The sequence below is a fragment of the Bacillus rossius genome, assembly GCF_032445375.1.
Source record: "Bacillus rossius redtenbacheri isolate Brsri chromosome 4 unlocalized genomic scaffold, Brsri_v3 Brsri_v3_scf4_2, whole genome shotgun sequence".
NCBI classification, from domain to species: Eukaryota; Metazoa; Arthropoda; class Insecta; order Phasmatodea; family Bacillidae; genus Bacillus; species Bacillus rossius.
In genome coordinates this window covers 14,377,650-14,398,804 of record NW_026962011.1, presented here as the reverse complement: position 1 = coordinate 14,398,804, position 21,155 = coordinate 14,377,650, and the positions used below count along the sequence as shown (strand labels likewise).

At 34.2% G+C, this 21,155-nt stretch overlaps 1 protein-coding gene and 1 long non-coding RNA gene across 3 annotated transcripts in view; one reads left to right on the top strand and one right to left on the bottom strand.

The window, feature by feature from the left end:
- Positions 1-146: 146 nt before the first annotated feature.
- On the top strand, positions 147-20,506 carry LOC134542008 (regucalcin-like). The gene is made up of 6 exons (XM_063385800.1): positions 147-509; positions 2,031-2,197; positions 2,802-3,005; positions 16,938-17,159; positions 17,276-17,388; positions 20,158-20,506. Exons 2-6 carry the CDS (start codon positions 2,038-2,040, stop codon positions 20,386-20,388), a joined length of 930 nt encoding a protein of 309 aa, XP_063241870.1. The 5' UTR covers positions 147-509; positions 2,031-2,037; the 3' UTR covers positions 20,389-20,506.
- The window catches only part of LOC134542012 (uncharacterized), a 34,149-nt gene continuing 30,400 nt past the window's right edge, over positions 17,407-21,155 (bottom strand). For both annotated transcript variants that reach the window (XR_010076719.1, XR_010076720.1), the window contains one exon: positions 17,407-20,423. This is a non-coding gene — a long non-coding RNA (uncharacterized LOC134542012). The remainder of the gene's footprint in view (positions 20,424-21,155) is intronic.

Below are 21,155 nucleotides of genomic sequence, written 5' to 3'. Positions count from 1 at the left end.
TTTTATAAGATTAATAAATCTTTGCCATTTGACTATTTTCTACAGCTTCCTCTTTTATAAAATAGCAAAACAATACTTTTAATGCAAGAAAATTATTAAAATGGAAATTTAAGGTAAACAAGGTTTTATAAATTTACATTTATGCTGAGAAAGGTTCTCTTTTATGTCAACAAGCAGAATTATCTTAAACACATTTCTGCCTCATTAATCATGATAAGATACAGCAGGGCTCTGTTGCCAATCACAAACAAAAGAGACCACGTGAAACATGCAGTTGGCCGTGGAGGAGTTCGTTAAGATAAACTGCTTAACGGCAGGAAACAACTGTTCCTGCCTGGCAGGTACAGGTCTATCTGCATAACAAGAAACCAGAACCACTGGCAGTTCTGTTCAAGGTCGTATTGGAACACAGCCTCTATCTCTGCTGATAAGCCCACTGCACGCTAACAGACTGGCCACGTCAAGTGCTGCTACCTGCACAGTGACACAACACACACCTTTAAGCCCAAGTAAGTTTATCATTAATCACAAGTTAAAGGATATAAAAAAATGTAAAACTTGTTTGCCAGATAACAAATTATGTTGCTTAATATATTTCCTACTATAAACAACCACTGCCATATAGTGAGACTAGGAATGTTTTAGCTAATGTTTCAAGAGTATCTTTATTGATACATATTATTTATTATGCGCTTATCAGAGATAAGAAAACCAACTGTAGATTCTGGGTGTCTTCAATTTTAACGATGTGGAATTGAAACAAATACCTATTGTATTGGCGTATATGTTATTTTCAATCATCTTACACAGGAATGTTAAAACAGCAATTTTGAAGTTTTTAAAGAATTACTACAAATGAATTTTTCAGTTTGCAGAAGAAAATAAATAATGACATGTGGTATTAAGAAAATGGGTACAACCAACAATTAAACTTATTATTGATTTATTAATATGCAGAAAATGTAAAATTACATAAACCTTTTTTATTGTCTGACAAGTAAATTTGAATATGAAAACTAATGGAAACTGGCTACATACAAAAATGACTTTTTGATTGTTTGACAATTAAATTTATACATGAAAACAACTTTAGTCCCGTACACATCCAGGTGTTTTTTCTGTGGAACTAGTAAAGGTTCTCTATTTTCAATAGAAGTGAGAGGAGGAAAATTTTGGCTTATTTGTTTTCATTTTGACTGTTTTGAAACACTTTAAAAAAAAAAAACACTTTTTTAAATACTTCTTTTTTGCTACAGTGCGACAGGTCGGAATAAAATACATATGGAAATATAACGCTGTTAATTTAGAATAAAAATTATGGGTTTTTGTGTGTCTCAGTTACTACTTTTTTGTATTAAATGTTGATTTAATTCCTTACATTGTGCACTTTAAATTATTGTCAGCCCTATATATATTTCAGCTGAATATTAATTATTACATGTTCTCTTTTGTGCTGTCCTTTATCTGAACATGCATGCCCGCTAATAGCCAAAGGGGGAGGAAGTCTCTACTAAATTTCTTTTCTTTCCTTTCTTTTGTCATATTTATTTTACATGTAAAGATTTTCACCATTGGTAATAATAAATAGAAGACATTACCAAAAACTATTACTTTTATTTGTTACGTCAAAGACTGGTGGCTCTACTGTAGAATCAAACCAACAAACTATGTAGAACGGGGAAGAAACTAGATTAGCGGATGCTATAAGACAAGTGATAAATGCAGGATAAGTTCAAGCAGTTAAAATCAAATTTCCTGAATTGCCAATACAGCAGGAATTGACAATTCTTATGTGGATAGCATGGAAGGAGAGAAAAAAAAGACCAATTGCAATAAAATACAGCAAGAAACAAAAAAAGTTAAACTGCTTGGTGAAGCAAGAAAGAGGTAGAATTAGTATTATATATATAATCACATAAAAGATGTCTAAATGTAGTAGTAGTAGTAGTAAATACTTAATACATTTTGGTTTCATGAATGAACAAAAGTCAGACAAATTATGTGAACTGAATGGCAGATATGTTTTGAAGGTTGGACATGGCATCTCCTCACGTCGAAGTGATTGGTCCCACGACTCTGCTGGGGGAGGCTCCACACTGGGATGCAGATAGGCAGGTGCTCTACTACGTGGACATTAACTCCTCAACTGTGAACAAGTACGACCCAGCCACCAAAAAAGTCTCCACTGCCCAGATAGGTACTGTGAATCAAGTGAGCTCCAAAGTTTGTTAAGCTGTAAATTCATGAACAGTCGAGAAAAAATGAACACTTGACATAAAAAAAATGCCACAGCAAGAGAGTAGAGCTTGCATGTTGTTTAGTTCTTACTGTGTGTTTCCTTTAACACATTTATTGATAAGGTGTTGTGTAAACTCGCATTCCATGACTTGGGTACGAATCCTATTGCAGCCATCCGGATTTGGATTTTCAATAGTTTCCCGAAATCAACTCCAGGAAAATGCAAGGACGGTTCCTTACAATAGGCCAATCTCTGTCATCTGGGGTGTATATAGATTGGGAGATGGGAATTATCCCCCTCTTTTCCCCAAAATCCTAAAGAAAATCTATCTTTCCCACCATCAAAAGGAAATAATTTAAAAGCAAACAGAGGGCAAAGTGGTTCTATCCCCTCCTCTGGCCTTCCGAATGAAAATCTGGATATACTCCTGTCTGTCATCATTTGTTACCATCTCTAGTGATCTCGCCGTCAACAGTATATTAAAAATGAAATTAAAATAAAATTTAAGACAGTTACAAATTCAGTGCATTTTTTTTTTGAATGTTGGTCTTGTGATTTGCAGAGGGAGGCATTGTTAACTTCATTATTCCTGTGGACGGGAAGAAGGACCAGTTTGCCATAAACGTGGGTCGCCACCTCTCTGTGTTGACCTGGGATGGAGAGAGCAGCGTGCCAACCAAAGTAGAGACGGTGGTATCAGTCGAAGATGGGACCAACAACAGCTTCAATGACGGCAAGGCTGACCCGACTGGTCGGCTGTGGTCAGGTGAGAAGTTTGTTATGTAATTAACTAAACTGTGCTGCATAACTGATTTTAACATCTTATACCCTTTAAAGTACTGGATTAGTAACAAATTATTGCAGCCCACAATTAAGGGCGCCGTCTGGCTAGAGAGTAAACGCGTGACCGCGTACCTAGCATGTCGTTCTTGCTCGGAGCTGAGTGGCGACATTCGAAACTACACTTATCTCCTCCTCCTCACTGCCCCACCCCACTAGTACCCACCCTCCTCCCCACCCGACACTGCTGGCCAGATAAGAGCCGCCCTGCCGCCTCGCCATGTGTCTGGATCACTCTGCGTCCTTTTGTTTACCGTAGCCGGCGTGCCAATTGCATATATGTTTAGTGTAGAGATATAGCAAAATACTTATTTTAGTGGTTGATAGTAACGTGTTAAAACTAGGTTATTGTGTATATGTCACACAGACAAATGTGACTGCATGCGTAAAAAATAATTCTGTCTGATTACCTACTTAGAAATACATGTCTGGACACTACTTTACATTGATGGTTGATTACAATGTGATGTTTTCCCGGTTATTCTCAAAACTACATGAAAACCTCTATGGTGCCACCAGTACAGTCCCGCTGTGAATGAGCATTTTAATTTACATATATTTAATACCAAAAATGTTTAACTTTTGAACTTTTTCTTAATTAGTATCTATATTTTTTTAAAAATTTTAATCGGTTACTAAATGAACAGCATTTCTGCACCAAGGGCGCGGGAAGTTTTATTCAGTCACAAGGGTGTCAAACATACGTATGCAAACAGGCGAATTTCCAGACTAAAATCAGTAGTAGGGATATTTTAAATACAAATAATTTAAAAGGCACACATTTTTACTAACGGCTGTTACATTTTGAGTTTTGATAATGGAATTTTTTTTTAAGTTTAAGAATGTTTGGTATGAAATAAAAAGTAGATATGTTTTAAAAAAGTTTGATAACAAATGAAACGAATATAAATCATCAAAAAAAAACATTTATTCAATAATATTAAATCTTCAAGTAACAAAATAAAAATATACCTTACAGTAAAAAACATTTTCTTCAAGGCAGCTGCAAAATAAATTTTTGTCATTCATCTTTCTTCATAAGCACTGCACTACACAGTTTTTCCAGTATGAGAAACAGTCCAGTTGAGTAAACAAAATCCATCCCTCTCAGCACAGACTACAGGTTTAGGTAGATTTCGAAGTACCTATCGCTTCATGAAATGTTCAAAAAACTTCTATAAACTTCTGAAACTTTTTAAGCATCCTGAACGTTCTACAATATTCCAAATTGATCGAATGAACACTGTCTTATTCCATGGCCCAAAACTATTTTAAAAGACTTAGTTCAATTCATCCAAGACTGAATAACATAGAACGTATTTCATATTACGCCTACGCATTTATTACCTTCTAACTCTACTTTTAATACCTTGCACTAATAAGTGGTCACAAAAAAAATTTGCTCTGGATCATTGTTTATGATAATATGAAGATAGTTAAAAATAAATTTCAAAATATTTGATAGGAACTATAAAACTTTTTTCAACCTCTATTATAACTGTAAATAGTTCGTCGTATCGACAATTGTTTCAGCCAAAGGTTTTGGATAATGTTAAGGAATTTTGCAATAAATTATTTCATTTTTATAGTATATCAACTAAAAAGTTATGATTTTTTTTGTCTTTTAACCATTTTTATTCCCACGGCTTGCAGTAATGGCTGGTTTCATAATATTTTACTTCATATAAACGTTCTTGACAATATATAGAAAGTTAAATAAAAATATGAATGACTATGATAGTGTAGGTACATGGTACGGAAGTTTTGTTTAGTTTTTTTTATATCCACATGAGTTTTTTTTCAACTTCTTGTGGTCTAATCAAAAATTGTTTTGAACCAAAGTTTTAGATAAAAACTAAAAATATACATTTAACATTAATTGTTATATAATTACTTTTTTAAAGGTTTTACCATAAATAAGAACGTATTTAATATTGTACATGGTATGGGAATTGAGTTTTTTTATATTTCTACCCTTGCTATTTACAACCCCTTGAGCAATCGTTTGGCTTATAAAAAATTGTTTCAGACAAAAAATTGTATTAAAAATTATAACATTTACAAACAATACTAACAGATTTGATGATGTGTCTACTAAGGAAGTTACGAACTTTTCTGTACTCAAACTCATGTTTTTTCCGACCCTTGCATTTATGGTTGGTCGTATCAAAGAAATTATTCAAAGGTATTTGGTATTACTCCTACGAGTTATAATACGTTCAAACGATGCAATATTTGTCATACTATGGGATTTAAAGGGATTGTTAATTTAATCAAAACCTTCCCCATTTCACCCCTTTGGTGGAATTATGCCCATTAAAGATTTCGACGATAATTTTATTACTATATTTTATTTATCAGTTTGGAAATGATTTGTGCACATTTAAGGCAGTATCGTGTCCATAAATTGTATATGTATATACACACAAACGTTTGATTTCACGATGGCTTCGGTATTTATAGAACATTAAACGAAAAATGATCTTAAAATTTTCCTCCAGTCGCACTTTGGAAACGGCTTCAATAACAATAGATAGTATTTCTTCGAAATATACCTAAGAATCCACAAACCAAACAAAATAGAATAAGAAAATAATGCATAGAGATAACCCACAAAATACAATTGTTTTTAAATATAGAACCGTGTTAATGATTAATTAAATTTTTGAATGTATTTACATACAATCCAAAAATAAACATTTTTTTTTCAACAATGTTCACATCTTTACTTTCTTATTTATGCAGATACCAATTTTACATGTTCTGTTTGAAATCACCTTCTGCATTCAGTTTTCTCAAACTCACCACACACATATGCACGAAAACATTTAAACTGGTTTTCTTGTTAAACATCATTTCCCAATCAGAATGCCACTTGGCATATTACCTGTATAAATACTAGTCGTATAAAAAGTACATTGTAAAACCCAATATTTAAGTTGAAATTTAACCGCCGTGTTTTCTAAATATCTTCATTGAAGGACTACATCATGACACGTTAGTGTGGTTCTGAAAAATAAAATGTAAGATTGAGCAGCGAGCTTGATAACATCTTCAAAAACTTGTTTGTAAATATCATAAATCCTTTCAACCCATTACAATCCCTCTGCTTATGAATGTGTTAACTCACTGTCACCGTTATGGAAAGAAATTCCATATTGTTTTTGTTTCCTTCTTAAATATATATGTATGTTATTTATAAATATACTTATAACATAATTTTTAATATTGTTCTTCTTACATAGTCCACAGACAATACTGAACATAAATTGCTACCTATTATTTACTTAGGTTCTCTCTTATGGGAAGATTGCGGGTGTATCTTGGGTCCACCAACTCTGGCAGTAATGAATTCATGTAGAATTGTATAAGTTTTTCTTCCATTAAACTTTTCCAGAAATGGTCATCTTTTGTGATTTTATGAAAAAGCATTCCTTTTGGAGTCCAAACGACATAAAGGCAGAATTGGCGACCTGTAATATGGAGTTGTCCCTGAATTTGGTACATGTACATATGACCGATCTTGAGATGCATTTTTTCATCCTTCAGTTCACAAAAATTAATTTTTTTTCTCCAGAATTGCCGTTTCAGGAAGCATAGTCTTGGCAGTTGCGGGGCATTTGAATTCAATGATGCCATCACTACCAATGAGCCCATCAGGCGATGCTGCTAGAAATTGTATATTTTCGTCAATGAAAAGTCCTGAAGGAATAATGACTAAGCCCAGCTCCTGTTCCAGCTGAGTGACTGCATGAGTTTCGTTCTCAATTCCATATTTAGTTGCTTTGTTTCCATAGAAGGTTGAATATAAAATAGATTGAACTGTTTTAGAGCGCGGTGTTGTTTCTCTCATTCGACATATTTTTCCGAAATTTGAAGCCGTCAGACGCTTTGCTCTTTCACATTTCCACAAGATACAGTGCCTTTGTCCTGTGGTTGATGACTGGATATCCTGATTTTTTTTGCTGTCACACTGCAGTCCTCTCAAAAATTCTTCTTTTTTTCTGTTCTTATTCTTCAGGATTCATGTCTGGTATCTGAGAAACATTGCCATAATGTGAGTCTTCTGAAAAGTTAATTTTCTTTTTAGTCTTCTTTGTGGGGTTTTCCAAGCGCCTCTTTTTACACGCTTTATATTAGCTTCAACTGTATGTTTGTATGTTTGTTTGTATGTTTGTAACCGACTCCTTTGGGTGCGATTTTGACCCACTTTAAACGGCCAGATTTCATTCAAACTTAGTGGTTTTATCGAGGACCGATGACAATACACTAATTTGATAAGATTATTCCATTATTCAATTTGCAAAATAAGATTTTTGTCAATTTATATAATTTCACAATATTTAGTAGGCTTTGTTTATATCGCGCCAAAGACAAACCGAAAGAAAAGAGTTCGCACATTGTAAAGAAAACCATTTCGCTCATGTGCGAACTCTTTTCTTTCAGTATGTCTTTGGCGCGATATAAACAAAGCCTAATAAATATTGTGACATTTTTTTAATTAAATGAAAAGTGAGAGTGGGTTATGATTATTGTGAAAAATATACTTTCTTGAAGAGAATATTATCTATATTTGTAAAAATATGAAAAAAGAAAAAGTGAACTAAGGGCTTTAAATGATGTTTCTTTCGTTAAATAGAGAAACACAATGACTTTTTTTTTTTCATTTTACCAATTAACCAAGAGTGAAACATTATTATAAAACAACATTTTCTGCAAATATTTCACAAAACATGGAAAAATTGAGGTTGGATTTTGCTGTGAAACCAACAGCAGATGGGAAATCAAACACCATATGCATAACCTCAATAGCTACACCTGATGGGCAGATTTTTTAAATTCCACTCGAACACCAACCTGCAAATCTACACCAAGCAGTTACCAATATTCCAAACTATTCCAAGGTCAGTAATTCATTAAATAAAAGGCATCAAACACAGAAAATATTGATACGTTTGACAGATGATATATCAAAAACATATTTGGATAGAGAGCAAAACTTACAGTTTAAGGATTTTTACCTGGACGAAATTGAGGAAAAAACCAAAAGTGCTGAATCTATACCTAGCGGATAAAATAAAAAATTGGAAAAACTGTTAGAAAAATTTCTTGAAAAAAAAAAACTATATCTGAAACTCAAAATTTAGGGAAAATTTTCATAAGATTTCATGGTTGAGAAATTCACGGGCAGAAACTCAAATGCTTACCAGTGGATTAAAGATTTCAACGAAGAATGTGAACGTTTCCTAATCAAAGAAGACAAACAGAAAATATAAATTTTAAAACATGTCTTAGAATACTCCAGTGTAGTTTGGTACAACTGAATGCAAATGAAACTTACAGTGGAATCGGACTGGAACAAATGGGAGAAAATGTTTCGTGAGACATTTGCAAACAAAGGATGGTCACCCATCAGATATGCTGACTTAGAATAAACATCAATGACTTCCTGAATATATTAATTTTCATAGCAGGATATTGAAATTATTGAGTACTGTAGTTCTTCAATGCGCTATATTGGATATCTATTTTAGAAGCAGACAATATCTACTCATCACTTTAATAGTAAAGTCATGTAATAAATAAAATTTGAGCCACATCTAGAGACACTTCTGAAATAAAGCAATATTAAATATTGTAAATTTTATCGATTTTATTTTAACTGCAGCCAATATATATTCAAAAACTACTTTAATAGTAATTTATGTAATAACTACCAAGTTTTTTTACATTGTTATAAAATTACTTACATACGTCGATAAAAAAGTATATCTTTAAATTATAAATAAACCAAACTAAAAAGTAGAAAATAAATAATAGTATAAAAAACTAAAAACATGCTTTTATAGAAAATTGAACTAAAAAAATAGAAAATAAATTTTAATAAATTTGAATTAAAAATAGTGTAAAATAAAAAAAAAATATATTTTATTTAAAACAAGCGTGGGGTGCTTTTTATGATATTATAAAAATGATAATCCTTCTACCTACTCATATCTGTCAATAAAATAATTATAACTATTGACACCATGCACCCCACGCTTTTTTTTAAATAAAATACATTTTTTTATTTTACACTATTTTTAATTCAAATTTATTCAAATTTATTTTCTATTTTTAGTTCACTTTTCTATAAAAGCGTGTTTTTTTTAGTTTTTTAAACTATTACTTATTTCAGCAGAATTTTTTTTTGCTTTTATATATTTTTTTGAATATTCACCAGGACTGTGATTTGTGAATTTTTTTTGTGAATTTCGGCTTGTTCGTTACCATCTGCATTGCACGAAATCACGGAAGGTTCACTTCTGGTAAGGTATCCACCACAGAGAGAAAAGTTGACTCTTTTACCACTAACAAACTTTGAAACTGTATTATTAAAAGACTCAGCTTATAAAGGTAAAGTAACTCTTTGTAGCAAGGAGTAATGAACGATTCAAATTCAAGTAAAATGCTATTTTTTTTTTTGTATTGGGAATATGTTTTTTTTTTCTCTAAGCTTTTATACGAACTGTCATGTAAGAGTTTTAACGTGTGGTTTAGTTTTTGTTTTATCTCTGGTTGATGGTTTTTTTTAAAAAAAGAAATAATGTAAAAGGTAGAGAATATAAAATGATTTAAGTTTGAATTGTAATTTTATTTTATGAAGTTATAGATGTGACTAGTTGTAAAATTGCTGGATTGTAAGTAGTTGAAATAGCTTAGGAAGTTAAGATTTGTCGAAATCCTTGAGGATAAACTTTATACTACAGCGACGTGAAGCATGGTGCAGGAGCAAGATAAGGAATAGATGTTGAATTGATGAAGCTACCAGACGACTACTGGTAGTACTGTGCCATTATCGGGACGATGAAGTGTCGCAGGAGTGTTCCATCTGATGTTCGTGTACTGCCTACATCGATATAAATTTCCAGGTATTAATATAGAGATCACTCTACCCAAGAACCGGTTATATAAAAGAACTTCTTTAAGGTTGGTCAGTTGGTTGAGATATGGAGAGCTGTAAAATTTTACTATTTATAATTATTTAAACTGGAGTCTTACTCCAATATAATCATTATTGCACTATTGAAGGGGCCTTTGTTTATAATCAAATAGTAAGTAAGAAGTCAGTAGATTACTAGTAAGGATGAGTAGTAGTTTGATACCCGCATGATTGCCATTCGTTTAATGTTTTTTTTAGTTGTTTTATCTCCACTTGTACAACCCCAGAGGAAAAAAAAAGAAATCTCCGACTGATTTAACTAAAGCTTGGCAAAAATAAAATTTTGTTTATTTAATATTCGTAAAATTAAAATAATAATTTTTAGAGTATTGCTATTAAATTTAGGGAATGAAACCAAATATCTAATTATTAACTCTGAGTACCACCTACCTTGAGCATACAATCTGGTATAGTAGAAATGTTATCCAAATCCACTAAAGGGAGTTATACCAGCTCTATTTGTTGTCATGTTTTTCAAGAGACTTTCTGCATGATGAACTACCAGATTATTTGCTGACATTATTTCATCCCACATGCCCATACTTTTCATACTTGGAAGTATATTCTCTTCTGTGCTTCTAGAACCATCACAATAGTATTCTCGTTCACTGCACTTTGAATGGTCCCCGAATACATGAAATGGTCCATTGTGAATATCGCTCCGTAATTCCTTTACACGTTCTTGTTCAGTTATTCCTCCGACAGGGGGAAGAGGAGGAGAAGGGCCACTATCGCCCTGAGCAGTCAAGGCCTCGCCCCCCCCCCCCCCCCTCTCCATCTACGCGCCGCGCCTCCGCGGCGGGAGAGATAGCAGCCGGCTGCCGGTACAGCTACAGAGGGCGCCACGAGGTGGCTAGCAGTTTCGCCCGTGCATACGTTTACCTTTAGTAGTGCCTCAGAAGATTTTCCGCGGTGACATGCCTGTTTAAATGCAGGAATCAATGCAAGAAGGTCTAGGGCGCGTCTGACTGGTGAGTTCCTTAAATTCTGACGATTTTTACTGTACAAAAAAATAGGTTGAAAAGAGCCATTTTCGTGATATTGGCGGGGTCGAAAAAGTGTGAAGGTGGGTATGAAACAACTTAAATCCACCATACCGACGTCGAATGTTCTTTTTACTCCTTTCCTGCCCAAACAAAAATTGAAAATCTCAAGTACTTTTTAAATGAGAGATATAGAGGTAAATGTCTACAGTGGCTTCTTTCCATCGTCCAGACGGCGCCCTTAAGGTCACTTTTTTCATTAAAAATAAAATAATTTTTAAAAATTAATTTTTGGTCACTAAATTTTGATTGAAGTTATGAAATCCTTCATGTACTACATCAATGTAAAATTGTGTTTTAATATTTGTTTAGTTAATATATGTTCAATAAATCGTCCATTTGGCAATACATGGCAATCTGAGATCATAACCACGTGTCTACTATCCAAACAATTGATGTCATTTCTTATCTGTGATTTGTTATAGAATGGAGAACTTGTTCTCTCATGTCTGTAGTTAATAACTCAAATTTGCATTTAAAAAGTTTTATTATAATTATTGTAACAATACTTGTAAGATACTTGTGATACATTTCCTCGTATTAATAATTGCTTGATTATGTGATACTTAATTCTCTCTGGTGTTATGAGTAAGGTAAAGAAAATTAGAGGCTAAAGAAGACAGATCTAACAGAGGAAATATTGAAGAGAAACTTGATGAAAGAAAGAGCATTCAATAATTACAAGAGAAGCTTAAGTATTTGAGAAAATAGGAAATTTAAATAAGTAGTATGGAGAGGCTAGTGTAAGATTAAAAAAGGCTGTTGCTTAGAATAACATGTAATGAATAGGAATCTTGAGTCTGTACATAATGTTAGAAAAGAAGCTGAAAAAAAACCATCAAGCTCTCCTTTGAAAAAAGAAAAGAAAAAAATTTTATCTTGTAATTTTTCTAAAAGGCTTAATATTAATTAAATTAAAATTAAAACTGTATGGTAACTAGTACATGTTGTGTTGTAATTACTATAATTTATTCATCTGGAATTTTGAGAATCAGAGTTGGTGTTTAAAGATACTTTGGAATTAATCCAACGGTACTTTTAAATGTCATTAGAGTAGAATGTTGCCATGACTTTATAAACTAGACCATTTTATTCAGACAATTTATTCTTCTAATAAAATTTATGAAGTTTTGTTTATTTATTTTATTTTTGACTTAAATTTTCTCTCATTTCTTTTAACTTAACTTTGATAAACATGTAGTAATGGCATTATAATCATCACAGCAAAGAAAAATACAACAAGCAATTATGTACATGTTAGACTTTAATCTTGTTTCAGAGATTGTTTATTCAACTGGTCTTCCTATACATATATTTGTTACAGTTTGTAATATTACTGTATTCACCAGAAAATAAGTTGACCCTGAATTTAAGATGACCCCCAGTTATAATATTTCAAGGTTCCAAGAAAAATTATTAACTCCTTATTTAGTAAAGTCACTGCACAGAATAAAAAAAATAAATATATTTTTTATTTTCTTGAACAAATCTTCGTGAGAATTAAATAGCTTGTCTAATATCTAATTGACAAGGCCGCGGCTAGTCCCTGTTATTAGTGGCGCGTCTCCGGCTGCTCAGGGGCGGTAGATTAGGGTTCGTGCCTCGTGGCCTAAGGGATCTAGCCTGCCCAGGATGACTTCAGGAAATAAAGTCCGAATGAAGTTTTTATGGTTTTATGCACGATAAAACATACCCTTTACATGGGGCTACCGCGGTCCCGCCTGTGGCAATCTCAATAAGGGCGATACCCGGTTCCGCGCACTTTAATTTTCCCGCACACTGCAAGGGGCGTCCAACCTGTACTGTAATTGCGACTAAAAAGGCCTAGCTGTGGAGCGACGTCTCCCTGCGTCCACCTCCCTGCGTCTCTCGAGCGCGACTGCTCTCCCACGTGCCGCGCAAGCGACTCCCCTCCCACGTGCCGCGACCTTGACTCCCCCCCTCCGCGAGCCCGCGGAACGCGCGGATTGGCCACAGGCGGAGAACCACGGCCTAGGCGCCCGGTGAATAATATGAATAAAATAAATGAAATATTAACTATAAAAACAAATTAATCTGAAATGAAATACAATACAAAATAAGTACATACAAAAGGAAACACAAGTCTACACTGCACCCTCGGCGAGTAGAAACACTTCCACGAAGCAACACTCGGCAGGAGAAGGCATTGGCGTGACATATAGGCCTGTAAGAGTTAAGGAGGCCTTTGGGCCGACGTCATAATATCATTAATAGTGCTTCTATTCTATATAAAAAATTAAAATTCTGTAATTTTAAACAATTTTTTCAACATTTTTACAATACAGCTGCGAATCATTTTCGCCATTACTGTCACTCTGGAGATAATCACGCTCACTCCTGACGTTTTCTTCATCACACCACAGCAGGTTATCTTCAGTACCGTCCATGGCATTTGACAAAGATCATTCATTACGAAGCCATTCACAATTGCTGTTGGTTATAAGATGACCTACAATTTTTTGGGTGGTCTTTCAACAAAAAAACTAACTTTTGATTGAATACAGTGCATGCATAATGTGTCAATTTTTTTTAAAAAGATTTCCCATATTAATTATTTAAGTTCTCATTTTAATTTTGTAAGACACTTTTGCAAATGGTAATCATTTTTTAGTTACTTTTAGAAACTAGAAAGTCACTTTTTTCACTATTGTAGGAGAGGCAAACTTTTGGAAACTAGAAAGTCACTTTTTTCACTATTGTAAGAGAGAAAACGTAATACAAAACTCTTAATTACACAGTTATGGTGATAGCACAATACTGGGTGGGGTAGAAAGGGGGGAGAATATATTGTGAGACAGGTTCCGATTATTAATATTTTATCAATCCAATATCTGAAAACCAATATTTTTAATGGTTCAGAAAATATTCTGTCATTAAGTGCATTGGAAAAAAAAAAACTAGTGCCCGTCAATTTTTTGTGAACTAAAGTGTTAAACTTAGAGACAGTCTATTTCAAAATTTTTCTTTTTCTTGAATGTTACAAATAAAGAAAGAAAACAATTAATCTTAACATTATAATTACTATATTTTGATCACAATGATGTTTGGTAGTTATTAGAACAAGTAAAATCTTGAAGCACAATAAAATAAAAAATCATTCTACGTAACACTGATAAACTTAATGACAAAAAGGGCCTACTACTCAGTAAGAAAGCTTTCTCATCATTTACAAGGCAGGCAGCTTTTTAACGAGCAAGTAAAATACTCTTTGGTTAGTCATTCTTGCTATTCTGTCAAGGAATATTTTTGTACTTGTACATTATCAATATTATCGTATATTGCACCTTTTCGCCTGCTTTTTTTACATATAAAGATTGCTAACCATCTAAGAACACTATACCTATCCAAGAATATATAGACATAACTTATTTTTTTGAAATAACTTCGGCAACATTCCAATTGTTGCAGTCAAATAGCATAACAATTTTGTATTCCGGTTCAAAAAGATTAAAAAAAAAAAACACTTTCGACTGTGCTCAACGTGATCATACACAATCTTTCATTGAGTGTTTAAACTTATTGTAAAGTCACTGCTGTTTAGTTGATTGTATCAATTAGTTCTCTTTTTTTGTGCAAATCCATTCAAATTGGAATAAAATTTGTACCTTTTCTATGATAGTAATAAAAACAGTTGTGTGCGGAGACTTTTTTTTTTTTCCGATTTGAAACAATCAAGTTGAAGGTAACTTATATATTATGCTATGTTAAAACATTCCATTGATACAACTTGAGTTTTTAAGTAGGGGATTATCAGAACTTTCTGGAAACCACACACTGGGAACAATGTGTGGTCAACATTTGTAAAAAAAACCCAAAAATTTTAAAACAAAAATTGCATATACAGCAAGAAGATTAACTTAAATTTAAAGGTAAACACAATGCAATAATTAGTGTTTCAGCTAAGTACCTTTTCTAGTCTTGAAAACGGGATGCAATGCAAATTCTGAAACACTGTCGAGAATTTTGCTTTGCTGTGTTAAATGCGTAATTATTTAGTCTTATAATTCAATCTTATATTCAGTATTATAAAGTCTTATAATTTGGTACAAACTATCTTGCTGACTTTCATAATTTTATCCAACCCAAGTACTTAGTATGACTAAAATATTTGTAGTGCAAAGGATTCTCCCCTTTGTTAATACCACTCTATTGCCGTCAGAAGATGTATCTGGTTGAATGTGTGAAGTTGAAGGGGATGTCTCGAGTTGGAATTCCAATTGCCTGGCCACAAAACATACAAATTATTTTGTTAAGTGGGGAAAAGAGAGTAAAAAAACAAATTAAGTTACTGTGCAAGTATAGTAACCATCGTATATGGGTTTTATTATTTTTATTTGAGTATGAAAAAGGTAGATACTAAAATCTTGGCACGTACCATTTTTTTTCCCCTTTCCAACGTATGTGTGCTTATTTAAAAGATGTCAAGGTTTTTTTCATTTACCTTGTGAAATGTGACTTTTTTTGTCAGTCAGGTGAAAAAAGTTAGTGTTGCCTGAGCTGTCACATAAACATCGCCAGCACATTTACTACGCTGGGAGAAGGGGGTGAGGTTGGGTGGACTTTCAGTCGGTCGCTGTGTATTAAATAGCCAAAAATGTGTTTTAGCATGTCAGGATATCTGATTTCTCATTGGTACTTACATTTGGCCAAATGTTTTTGCCAGATCTGTGGAAGTTTTCTTTGAGGGCAGGCACCGCTTACCAATTTGTCTGCATGCCATATTTCTACTCTTTCACATGTTGAATGAACATGCGATTTAAAAAGACATGAAGAACTAAAAATGTAGTTCATAAAACCTTTTATTTCCCAACAATCTGGATTGAGGTCTGAGATCTGAAAACTGTCAACTTTCACACCTTTAACAGACTCTTATCAAGCCTTATCATTGTGCTGACAATACTAATCTGTTTTTAACCACTGTTTATCTTCCTGTAAAACCCAAACATGTTTGCCGGTAGCGTTGGTGTTAGTTATGCCCCCCCAAGCTTAGTGCCCGAATAGGAGTGGTCCTGATAGTGAGCACGGGACTCTTTTCTCCCTCTTCTCCCCTCCCACCCTATGCACTCTCGTACTTAAGTAGGACAGGAATTATACAGAGGATAAACCAGAGCCGTATTGCTTACGCGTCAATAACCTGAGACTTGGTACACAAACATTCACTTGTTATCTTCCAAGCAGCTTCAACACTGGTTTTGTTTTACCGATAGCTGACATTGAAAAAAGTAATGACAGAACCGATAACAGTTATCAGACTTTATCCCGTCACTAGGCAATATATTATCTAACAGTCTCCTATAATGGGGTACACATATATACCTATGAACTAGATTTTAAACACAATAAAAACAAATGTTTTACCCAAATACACACACAGCATAAAGATGTCTAGCTGGCTGTTGTGAAGCCGTGCCCTATGCTATACACAAAACATTTACTGAAAAAATTAATTTTTGTGTTGTGAGATTTTTTTTTTTTTTTTTTTGAGCTTATACATGGCTGTTTTTACTCCTTCTGACTACTCTTACATGGTCAGTTCCGTTTAAAATCAACCACACATTACTGCAACATAAAAATATTGCTTATTCAAGCTTATTTAATTGCTAATGTTGCCATCTCATGATCATTTTTAAGATTTTTTTTTTTAATTCGCTGTAAGTGCTTTTGTGTATAACCTTGAATTTTGCCTGTGATTCATACCGATATTTTCTGCACTGAAAGTACGTAAGCTATTATCCTGGATTTTTGTGTAGGAACAGTACCTAAGTTAAACATTATTTATAGTGATGTGCACTGTGTGTTTCAATTTCTCCAGGAACGATCGGCCCGATCGAGAAGACTCTAGAGCTGGGCCCATTGCAGAAAATCGGCAAACTGTACAGCATCACCAACGGCCAGGCGCCTGTCTGTCACGTGACCAACATTCACATTTCCAATGGCCTTACTTGGTCACCAGATGGAAAAACAATGTACTACATAGATTCCATGAGTCGGAAGGTTGATGCCTTTAACTTTGACGCAGCTAGCGGACTAATATGTGAGTGTGTTTTAGATGCTCTCAAGATATAACCTATATACTTTCCTACTCTGTAGTTTACTTAACACTTGTAACAGCAAAGAATTTTGATTAAGTTGTTTTCTGTTTGATTCCAGCTAACAGGCGAACAGCTTTTGACTTTGAAATAAATGGTGTCAAAGGCTATCCTGATGGAATGACTGTTGACACTGAAGGAAATCTCTGGGTAGCATGTTTGGGTGGAAGTAAGGTAAGAGAATACAAATAATTTTGGATTCTACATTTATTTTGCATTATATAATATACAAGTTTACAATTATGTATAGAATGACTTTATATTTAAAACTGAAAAGAAAAAAAATTAGAAATAAGGCAAAAATATAAAGAGTATTTTAAAACATATCATGTACTCTCATTTCACATAATCCAACCAATATTCTTTTTGTAATCAGGTTTAGTTCAATATGCTGTAATTTGACACTTTATTGTAATGTGTAATTTATTATTATTTGGAAGAAATGTATGATATATGTAAACTTTTATGGTTGGTTTGATCTGTGTATAGACATTACATTTTCCAGTAGGCTATGAACCATCATTTTAATTTGCAAAACATTTTGACAAAGAATTATGATAATATATGATTTGAAATATTAGATCATTTAATAAAATTATATGGTAAGGCTTACTTATACCGGGAGTCTAACGAGGGAGTAGCTTGTGCTATGTTGTTTTGTATGCGGAGGCACACGGACCTGGCGTGAGACACTCTCAGCCTATGATGTGTCTCGTGGGAGCAATACGTGGTTACCCTTATCTTCACTTTTCCAAAGACCCGGCCTACTCTTGAGGATCGGGCATGCCGTAGAACTAAATTATCTTGGACTTTATGATGTCTCACATGCGTCGACCCAGACACATGCTAATTAATGGTCAGTCACAGGGACATAACTTCCGAAACACAGACTTCATTTCACTCATCACAGTTACACAGTTCCCCTAATTACACATTAAACAATAAAAGTTCCTACAACCCACAATTATTGGCTTACCTAGAGGTCTGGTCCACTCATGTGGCTGGACAGTCTATACATCTTTTGTCTTGAATAAAGGCTGACTTGCAAACTGAACTGGTCGTTGTAAGTGAAAACTGGGAAGGTGGCAGCGCTGGAAGGTGTTGGATTGGCATGATCACGCCACACAATAAGACAGTTAGGTACTCTTTGAAGGATGCGCTGCAGGTTTTAGAAAAAATAATTACTTAGTTAGGGTCACCAAATTAATTTACTTTAAAATGGACAATAGAAACTAATACTTACGTGGATAAAATACTAATGTCTTAGAAGCCCTCAACCACTTAAGGAAGTGTAACAGGTTTGTTTCTACATACTTACAGTTTTAAGATTCATTGAGTCTGCTGGAAGAAAATTTCTTGGGGAATGAGAAGACAATATTATAATTATTATTTTTTATGTCAATAAGGCACGTGCTTAGTTAGATGTGTAGTTGTTTTAATGAGGGGGGGGCATAATAAGTGGTAGGCTTGCAAGTGCTTTTAGCGGTGTTGCCTCTAAACGCAAGGCTTTGGTCTTGTTGTGCTTATGACAAATATGAGATTTCAGGGGTAACCATAATAGTATTTGGCAGAGAAATGAGAATAAATGTGTACAGCAGGTAATGTGAGAATTTCTATAATTTCTACCATGGGTTTCATGCATACAAATTATCCTGAAAACATATGTTTTAGCCATTTACACTCTTCAAAAAATTTAGTTTAAAAACAAAATATGAAACAAATCTACTATCTGTCCCCAGAAGCATATCCTTGAAAGCTTTTTGTAAACACACACTACTCAGATATCTTCAAGCTGTTTTTAAAATGTGTGGTTTTTTCTGAAACCCTTAATGAATACGATGTACTGTCCTGCCATGACCATTCTTTTGGCCTGTGCACATGGTTCACCCTCAAGTGGTAAGGGGAGAGAAAGAGGGTTGTCAATCTACACTAGGCTGTTAAGGGAGAGTGCAGCCCCAGATCGACATCATACTGATATGCACAGGATTTTGTATTATTTTTGTCTATTTTCACTATAACAAGTATGTATCACATCCATGCAATTTTAAGAAGCTATTCTTGTCACAGAGAGTTGTGTTATTTCCAATGGGTTCCAAATAAGTAAAAGATTTAAAGAACAACTTTACATTTTTTAGCCTTATAGTGAGCAAGTAGTTCAACATCTTTGTGTACACAGAGCTTAAGAAAAAAAACTTACTTAAGATAGCCCAGTGATTTCTGTTTATGGAAAGCAATTAAGAATATGCTGATGACATATCTGTTTACATATTTTGGTTTCAAAACTAAATATTTATAAGCATGAAAATGGCTAAAGCACATGTTTTCAGTATAAGTTTTAGGTATGAAATGTCCGGTACAGATTCTTGAAAGTACCCAAGGGACTTGTATTATCCTGTATCTTCATTTCTCAACCATATATTGTTATTGTTGCCACTCAAATCTCATAGTTTCCCTATGCAATAATGAGAAGACTGCACACCAGTTTAGAGCCTTGCGCTTAGAAACGATACCACGCTAGTAACACCAGCGAGCGTCACGCTTATAATCCCGCCTCACTAGCGCACATACACCCCTGACTAGGCAGACCTGTTAAAGTGAGCTTTAGTAGCGTACCCAGCCAGAGAATAGTACACTAGGACTTGTTAAATAGCTACCCCAATAATTAATGTTTATAATGTTAACTTTATTTTTTTGTACATTGTAAACAATTTAAAAATATTTTCAATGGCAAAACAAATTTATATTTTTCACGCACATAAATTAATTTTTGCCCAGATTTAGTTATAGTTACTTGATGTAATTTTTTAGTTAGTATTTAAATTTTATGTATAATATCCAATTCCCACTTTTGCTGAAGAAAGCTGCTCATGTGTGCTAAAGCATAACTGATGCAGTGCTACTGATCAGTTGCGGTTGGTTCGCCTGAACGACGCGCGCTTGCAGGTGATCAGAGTGGACCCGACCGCGGGCAAGCTGGTGTCTGCGGTGGACTTCCCGTGCCCGCAAGTGACGTGCCCCGCGTTCGGAGGCCCCCAGCTGGACGAGCTGTACGTCACCACCGGCGTGCTCGCCCTCTCCGAGGACGACAAGAGGAAGTACCCAATCAGCGGCTCCACGTTCCGAGTCACAGGGCTGGGAGCCAAGGGGTTCGCGGGCACGCACGTCAAGCTCTGAGCCTGCCTCAGACACCACGGAACAGCCACTTTCGTCTGCAACAGAGCAGTGAATCTTCATTCTGTATTCTGCCTTCCTCTTTGAATTCAATAAAAAAAAATATATATCTTATGCTAAAGATATTGTAGATCCTGCTAAAACCTTGCCTACTGTTATAGTTGTGTCCCGCTGGTCATATTGTAACAGTCACTGGCTAGCAACTTATAAAAAAAAAACACATAAAATTGTAATGTGCTGCAGGCTAACAAAATGACTTAACATTTTTGTTCTTTCATTTTAATTTTAGGTTGTGTGTTTCACTGGGGAAAATATTTTTTTAAACATTTTGTATATCTATTCTTCATCCAAACACACATGAACACAGTTCCAGAAGTTTCTTCACGAAAGTAACACATATTTCTTCTCTCAACCATAATTTCGAGTTCGTAGGCCCTCTTAATAATAGAGTGCTGTGTAAAAAAAATTTATCATATAACAAAAAAGTCCCATGATTCCTCACGAACCAACCCAGGACACTGGGTCCTCGGGTTGATGATTACTTTATGAACAGTCATGGTCGCCTGTTTAAAAAATGCTGATACTTACAGTAAAACAATCTTTTTAAATGCATAAAAAATCTAAAAAATTTTGTTGAAATTTCATATGGACCAGGAAATACTAATTTTTCTTTCCCGGTTTACTCCATAATTATTATGTGAGCTGTCGCAAGCTGCGACCAATTGCACCACAGCCAACCGACGAAATTAACATGGCCAGATGCTGCTCTA